This window comes from Cupressus sempervirens, chromosome 1, assembly GCF_028749045.1.
Source record: "Cupressus sempervirens isolate cs-2001-9-10 chromosome 1, ASM2874904v1, whole genome shotgun sequence".
Lineage (NCBI taxonomy): Eukaryota > Viridiplantae > Streptophyta > Pinopsida > Cupressales > Cupressaceae > Cupressus > Cupressus sempervirens.
In genome coordinates, this window is record NC_143118.1 from 170,208,102 (window position 1) to 170,216,806 (window position 8,705).

Genomic DNA, 8,705 nt, shown 5'->3' on the forward strand with positions numbered 1-8,705 from the left:
TGTTTAATTTTTTTAAATGAACTTCATTTTTTTTGGTTGGATAGGGCACACCCAGCCGCCCCTTGGAGGGGTCAGGGGACTTGTTCTTGTCCCCTCATCTCCTCAGGAGACTTGTTCTTGCCCCCCTATCCCCATAGGTGATGTGGGTATGTCCCCCTATCTTTGATGAGATGGCGGCACAATGGTACCACCACTGGGGACATGAGAATGCCACCCCCTATCTTGGGTGCGTCCCTGTCTCGGGTGTGTTGGGGAAAAATGGTAGGCTGCATCCTCTTGTTACTATGGTCCTAATTTGTAATGTCCCCTTTTAGGATGACTATGATAGTGAATGGATTTAGTCTATTACTAGGTCCTTGTAGGCCAAGTTTGGTGATTAGTGGACCCTGTTGAGGGTTATGGCTCCATTTGGTGAGACTTACTATTTATAATAAGTCAACAAATTTCGATGAGCTCAAATGAGTTAGAGGAGTTGAATGATGCTCTCAAGGCTTTTGGTTTGAGCTCCAAGAATCTTGTAGGGAGTGTCTATTTTTAGTAAGTCACTTTGTCAGATTCATCTATTGTCTTTCTTCATTAGGATAACTCATTTTTTGTCAAATTTCGGTTTTGATGCTTCTTCAGTCATTTTCACAAGATATGTGAATTATGATTATTTAATATAATGCATTGTTTCATAGGGATGCGTCCACTACAATTCTGGGGTTGTACCTGTCCTGGGGACAAAACGGGGACGCTGAGACAGATTTTTGCTATCCCTAGAGCCGTTTCTTCTTTGCCAAATTTGGAAACGTCCCCGAATCAACCAATATTTTTTTTGCAAGGAACTTGGGGGTGGCCAGCAGTACTTGGGATGGCTTTATCGTCCCTCATCTGCCCCCAATACTGCTGGCTGTCCCCTTTTTTTTCCAGCCAGATGGGTAACGTCAAAACACCCCCGAAAATCATTTTTTGTAAATGTTTTGTAAATTTTATGCTGTCTGTGCGGGCCCCTGGTGGTCTTTAAGATATAATAAAAATTGCAAACCTTATGTAGTCCATTAAAACACTAAATGCTAAATGCTAACTCTTCTACTCATTTGTAGATTTTCCATACTTGCTAAGAGGAAGAAAAAAAACTTAGAGCAGCAGCAGTGAGGAAAGATTGCATTTAGTATTTACTATTTTAGTTGGACTTCTCTTTATTTCATTTTGATTTCAGGCATGATTCTTGGAGCCTTTAGGCATTTTGATTTTTTCTGTATGTATGTGATATTGTTATAATGGAAGTATTTAGTATTTATCATTTGATAGTTTTTCATGTATTGATCTTCTAAAATGTCTATAGTGAGTGCTTTATCAATGTTTTGATATGCATATTTTATTTCTGTCTCTCTATATAAAAAATACCTTATGTTTTTAATCACTGTCCCGTCCCCAAAATTTTGGGTTTGATCTGTTCCTGTACCAGAAACATGTCCCTACACCCAAAGACGCTCCCGTCCCGGAAAATCCGTGGAGCATAGATTAAATAGGTCGAGGTTTCTATTTTTTGCTGGTATTGTATATTGGCCACCTTAGTGTAATAGCTCGCTGGAACTGGGTTGAAATTTTTAAATCTTGGGCAAAGGAAACAATGACAGTGTGTCATAGATATCATTATATTGTTGAAAAGGTCATTTTTGGAGCCAAATGGAGTTAATAAATTATATTATTCCAATATGTGCCTATGTATAAAGCAAAGGGCTTTTAAGTGAAAGGTGTATCTAAGAAGCTACATGGTGTTTGGTGTGACGGTGAAATTTTGATTTTTAAATGTTATAAAAAGCACTTCATCGATCATTCATGTTGCTTATGTTGATAGAAATCAGAGAGCTGAAGGGTTTCTATGTGGGGTTTGGAGAAATTGATAATTTCTCAATTCCTGGTTTGCACCTTGAGTTGGCTGACATTGCCAATGAATTGCGTGTTTGCTGGTCTGCGTTTGCTCTCTGAAATTGAAGCTAATGGCTGTGATTCATTCACCTCTTACTGCTGTGATTTGGAGTTGTTGGGACAGCTTATTGGTGTTCTAATTTCCTGCAAAAAATGATGTCATTTTGGAGTATCCACTGAGTGTGAACTGGTGGCGTGTTTTTTTTATTGAGGGTTGCGTTTCATATATAACAGCATCTCTTTCCAGTTATTGGCAGTGTTCTTCATCAAGGGCTGTGATCTGATTGCTGGCTTGGGTTTATACATTCAGCTGCAAATTGTTTCCATCTAACTCCCAACGTCAATCTGCTAGTATCAGGTTCCTCAATTAAATTAAGTTTTGCACGTGTTCTTATGTTGGAAATATTTCTCTTTTGGAATAATAGCAAATAAAAGTGGATTTGAATCATAATCATTTACTTTGCATTCCAAAGCATTGTTGTTTATACATTCTGAAAACTGCAAAAAATCATATATCTCAAAACACAAGATAATATAAAACTTTCAAAGAAAAAGAATTATTCTTCAACATAGTCAGGAGTGAGCCTGCGGGTCTCATTACATAACTCATGCCTTTAAGCACCTTCCTGCTCCCTTGCTAGCCTTTATGATTGATCGCCACTCATTTATTATTTGGATGAGTCTTGTTATGGGGTGGAACTGAGGTATGTTTGAGGATAAAGTGAATCCTTGGGGGTGGTGAAAATCCATACCCTCAGATTTTCTCCGCTTCACCTTGGCTCCTAGTAAGAAACCACAATTTGATCTAAGAGTCTCTATCTTTGATTATATCACGTGTGTGCAAGTGATTTGTTCCCCGTTCAACCAGAACTTAGAAAGTGTCTTAGATTCATTAGACTTAGGCTCTATCCAAAAGCATCCTAGATAGAGCTTGTGACCAGTTAGGCATCCATGGTTGCAACAAGGTTATTGCTATGGTGCACCAAGAACATTGCTCTACCTTTAGTGATTTTTATTTAGTAGCACCAATATAGAGATTTGCACACCCTTATGTAAATTATTTCATTATTCTTGTTTTTCATTTTCTTTCTTTTGCATTCCTTCTTTTCTGTTCTTTTTCAATTTTGATTTTGACATATAAACGGTGAAGCTTGTAGAGGGTTTGGAAAAACTGTTATGGGGCATCCTTGTTGGTCACTTAAAGTACTTCCTCAAAAATTAAAGATTCCTTGATGATCCCTCCCTCAGATATTCTCTCAAGTTGATCAAATGTAATATCTAAGTGTAGCACCAACCCAAATTGTTCTTCATCTTCATCTCCCATGGGAGTAAGTTGTTCTTCGCTCAACCTATCTTGTACATTCTCGTTAAAGATACATGGAGCCTCATCATCTGATGTGAAATTGCTAATCAAATCTTCGTTAGGAACATCTTGCAATTCTTCATATTGAATCTCATCAAGCATGGTTTCTTCAAGCTAGTATGAACATCATCAAACACCTCCTTCATGAATTGGTCTTCTAATTCAATCTCAAGTGGTAATTCCTCTGCAGGTTTAAGTTGATGGCGAATCATGCCACTTGCCTTAATCCTCTCCATCTTGAAATGTCTCCAGTAGTGATTCCTTTTGCCCTTCGTTATGATCCCCTGTGCCCCCCACATCCCCCCCCCCCCCCCCCCCCCCACACACACACACACACACAAATAACATGGTGGTTATGATTCCTTGCAATGCCTTGTCAAACTGTTCTTCGTACTTTGATTCACCTGAAATATCTAGCAATTCCTTGTTCAACTTGTTCACCTAGCTGCCTTCCTCTCCTAGGATGCTTGAAATTTATCACAATTCATTCACAAGAACCTCAGTTTGTGTTATGCATGAAAGTATACCGAGGATCTCTTCATCTTCAAGCTTGTGATGATTTTCTTGTAGTCTTTCGTGATGTTGATCTTTGCCAGCTACACTTTATCTTTGTTGAAGATGTCCCACTGCTTCCTTGATTTTCTTCTCAACATTTTCCTGTTGAGGCGAAATATATGAGAGTTCATCCTCCACATGAAAGCCTTGGTCATTATGCTAAACATTTCATCTTGTTGCAATTCATTTTCTTCTTTATCCTTTTGTTCTCAACTGGAGCGATGAGTGGTATCCTGACAAGAGGGGCAAGTAGATTTGGAATGTGAGAGGCCATGTACACTAAAACAAGCATTTCCTCCATGCGCGGTTCTTGGTTCACTCTGAATATTCCTCTTAAATTCATGGAACTTCGACTCTGGTCTCACAAGTATGTCTAGCTTATATAATTCTGAAAAACTAATTCTTCCTTGTAATGCCAACTCCACTCTCAAAAGGAACACCAAATAATGCATTTCCTTATGCCCAGTGGTGCCATGTATTCTAAATGTATATTTGCCAAGGTCTTTTAATGTAATGTCAAGCATTGATTAGAACAGTGACTAATAGAATTGGATAGATGCCTCTCCATGAGAAGTCTAGCTGGTATATTTTGCATTGGTTGCAATCTCTTGCACTTCATCACCATCATTGACCCCAGCAACAATTTCTTTTAAAACAAATCCTATAAATTTTGTGTTCTTTACCTTTTCTGGAGCATAAATATATTTTATGAAAATTGTTCCACATATGAAGGAAATAAGTAAATTCAGTGATGGCCTGTTTCTTGTGTTAATTCAGGTGTTATACATGATGGTGATGCCTTCACTTTTCCTTAGCTAGCTTTGCTCATTAGGGATCTCACATCTGCCACCTTTTCATTCAGAATAGGGTACTTTATCTCTTCATTATCAAGGGCTTTGAACCACGCCCTGACAACAATGAGTGCATTAAGTAACACTGGCCAATAAGGAGATATTTAAAGCAAAAAAGAAATAAAAATGGTATTCTAAAGTAAAATTATCTTTCACTTTTGAAACTTATGACAGCTAAATAAATTAAAATATTTGTTTTGATGAGAACTAAAAAATAAATAAAAAACATTACTTACATAAAAAGGAATTGAAGAACTATCCTAAAGCTCCTTATTGTTTGTCTACGCCCAATCCTTGCTTTCAAGTGATGATTGTATGTGATATGATATCCAATCCCGTTTCACAAACTCTAGGCCCATAATAACTGCTAGAAGTTGAAATGAAATATCGACAATAAACATGCCTCTTCAAATTTGCTGCTGTTTGCTGTTCACTCTTTGCACTATGCCAATTCCTTTTCTTTGTTGTTTACCTTAATGGGTTCCAGGGCTTAAGCACTTTTTCTTTTACATATAATGCTTTATGGACCAGATGTTTAGAATTAAATAGAAATGATTTAAACATTTTTTTTGTGTTATTCAGGGTAGAGTCCCAAATGGGATGACTCAAAGGGGAGTTAGAATAACTAGTTTTGTGTATGTCAGAAAACTTGCCAAACTAGTTGAGTTGTCTAGCTGCTCTTTCTTTTTGCCTGCTCAGACTTGCAACTGCTGTACTTGTCAAGTACTCAGTGAACCTTGCAACTCTGGTGTATGCACACAAAAGGCAAGTTTGATTTAAGGTGATAGAAAGGAGAACAGTGAATGATTTCTTTTTTGTATATTACTATATCCATAAGTATTATAAGTGTCTTGGAGATCATTTTACCAGAGGGCTTTGCCAGGTGAGGGTTCATGAAAGTACACTGGAGGCGCATAACAATATGTGGAAAAATGAAACTTTGTTACAAAAGTCACACCGTAAAACTATAACCTGTCAGTACCTGCAAAATTGATTTTAATCGACCTGTGAAGTGGGTTGTTGGAAAAGTTGAGGGATGTGATTTAATGGAAAGGTTGGGGGAACTGAAGCATATAGTTTGTTATATACAAAATATCATCCATAGTTAGAAATGGAACTTATTGAAATACAAGATGAAAGGGACAACTTGAAGGTCAAAGTTGGCTAGTGGTCTTCCCAAAGGAAGTGTGCTGATGGCAAATTCTCAAACCTTTTAAGAGGAGCAAAATAAAATGACTACAAATTGGAAATGTCAAACACAATGTTAGAGGGATTATCATTGCCTATATTGAAAATACAAACTCAACAAGGGGATCATGTAACACGACCAAATAATAATAACAATAAAAATGACATAGGTGGTGTTTCTGCACTCATCAACTTACGTGACACGTTTTTTGTGGTTCATCTGTGTAGTTTTGAGTTTTGGGTCATATTTGACAACAAAACATCTCTCATGAGGCCAGATATGGACGTTCATATATAATAATTAAAATGTTACTTGTGGTGTTTCTGTAGTGCATCAACTTATATGATATGGTATTTTTGCTTTCTGTGTAGCTTTGTGATCTTTTGGTCCATATCTCACAAGAACCCATCTCTCAAGAGTTCAACACGTCTTATGTAGATAATGTACTATTCTGGTTCAGGCAATTTTAGTTACTGGGTTTCCGCAAGTCATCCCTGTTTAGCTTCTATTATGCCATATGTAGAGCATTCAGAAAATGTTGTGCAAAAAATATATCACAAATGATAATAGTAATAAACATACCAACAGTGCTACATTAAATAAGAGCATTTAGTTATATGAGGAAATCATGGTTCCCAAAGACTCGGGAAAAATTTGGCTGACCTAAATTGACTTGGGCTCAGCAACTTAAAAAAAGATTTACATTCAAAACTTGGTAAAATCCTGGAAATAATTTGGCATGCATGAATTTCTCCTACATAGATGCCAAGTACTCACCCCAAGTTGCTCTGTAAACTCACCGTAAACTCAATTCAGTGACTTCATGAGTTTGAGGACAAAGTTAGGTGCAGAAAATTGCCTGTGACCTGTGAATATTCAACAAGTTTGCAATCTATGGGTGAACAATTAATTTTGAAATATTTTACCTGCTTGGTTTACCTTTCCGTGGTGCATGACTTTTGTCAATATTGTGTTTCCTCATTCCACCTGCATTATTTTGGTGCTGTTATGAAGATATGCTAAATAGTTGATTCTGGCAGAGACAGTGTTAAATGGTTTGAACTAGGTTGTAGCTAACAGCTGCCTTGATTTGTGTAATGCAGGTGCCAGTGCTGTTTCTGGCTTTTTTGCATCTGCATGCAGTCTGCCTTTTGATTATGTGAAGACTCAGATCCAAAAAATGCAACCTGATGCCAATGGAAAGTATCCATATTCAGGCTCTTTAGACTGTTTTGCTAAAACATTCAAGGCTGGGGGACCATTCAAATTCTATACTGGGTTTCCTGTTTATTGCATTCGAATTGCACCTCATGTCATGGTAAGGCAATTGGATAATTTGGTAAAACTTTTTGTCTAATGCATTTTTAATTTTGTTAATTTTTAAATCGATTAAAGAATTTTACTAATAAACTTTTATGCAAAATGCTTACAGATGACATGGATATTCTTGAACCAAATTCAGAAGTTAGAAAAATCAATTGGGATTTAAAGTTGTATTTGCTTGAGAACATTAGCTCAGTTTTGACTCCAATAATAGGGAACTGTTATACCTGATTGAATTCTTTCTCCATTCACTATCATTAGCATTGCCTCTTTGGTTCACTTGGAGAGCCTCATTTTTTGATTTCTAGCATTAGCCCTAGATCTTAGTTCTTAATCCAGTGTCTTTGCGCCAGAGTAAACTTATTGAAGGAAACCGACATTTTGATGTTAGTTTGAATAAAACACTTTTCAGTGACGTGCTTGCTAAGGACTTGGTCCAAAAGAGAAACCATGGTTCCATCATTTGCTGGCGAACACATACCTCGGAAAAGGAATTTTTGAATAAATTATTGATTCTGACAAATGATGCCAAACTGGGGTTAGGTGGTTTGAAACCAATGATTAACTTCATATTTTAGTTATTCATATCAGCGAATCATTACGATGAAGCCGAAGTATGTAAGCTAATCATTAATTCCTTTCAATATCTTAGAATGTTAATGTTGCCCTAATTTCTTGTTCCTTATATAAGACACATTTGAATGACAATATTTTTACTGCTGTCAAGTAGGAGGCAAAAGAAGTCGAGAAATACTGAATCAAATTTCAGCTGGAACTAAAGGAAAAATGACATGTGAAAAATCAACTCAATGAATAATATTGTGACATGCATCTATCTTTCATTGCTTTGTTATTTGACTAAACTTTGGATTCATTAAATTGGTATTATTTATACTTATTGAAACATGAGTGAAATAATGTATAACCAGTTGGCCACTGCCGGCGACGTCATTGTTTTTTTTAGGTTAATAAAGGATCAACCACGTTACCATAATTCAAATAGAAGTTCAATATATTTAAATTCATAGTTTTTGACAGATGTTTGGATTGCTAAGTTGATTTGTAGCTAGAACTGTTAAATATCTGAAAATCGCCATACCTGAAGAAGAGCTTTAAACACATTATAGTGATCTTTTGCTATCGAGATGGTGAAATCCAATTCTTGACAGCATCTCGTCAAGTTACCTGGTGCACTTAAAATAAGTAGGAAATCATATATCTCAAGGCAGCTCAATTTGTCAATTTTGGCATTAGCCAAGAATTTTGACCTCGTCACTGTTGCACTTAAAATAAATAGGCAATAAAATGCCTTAAGGAAGCTCAATTTGTCAATTGCGGCATTAGCGAAGAATGTTGACAGCGTCTTGTGGACTGGTGCACTTAAAATAACTATGCAAACATATATCTTAAGGCAGCTCAATTTGTCAATTTCGGCACCAGTGAAGAATGTTGACGATGTCTCGTTGACTGTCACAATTAAAATAAATAGGCAATCAAATCTCTTAAGGCA

The 8,705-nt window shown here is 36.7% G+C and overlaps 1 protein-coding gene across 1 annotated transcript in view; it reads left to right on the forward strand.

Annotated features, from left to right (window-relative positions):
* Positions 1-8,037, forward strand: part of LOC149576681 (Mitochondrial substrate carrier family protein) — a 63,813-nt gene extending 55,776 nt beyond the window's left edge. The window contains exons 5-6 of the mRNA XM_089819101.1: positions 6,976-7,190; positions 7,305-8,037. Coding sequence (XP_089675227.1) covers positions 6,976-7,190; positions 7,305-7,361 — 272 coding nt within the window. The 3' untranslated portion in view covers positions 7,362-8,037. The remainder of the gene's footprint in view (positions 1-6,975; positions 7,191-7,304) is intronic.
* Positions 8,038-8,705: the final 668 nt, after the last annotated feature.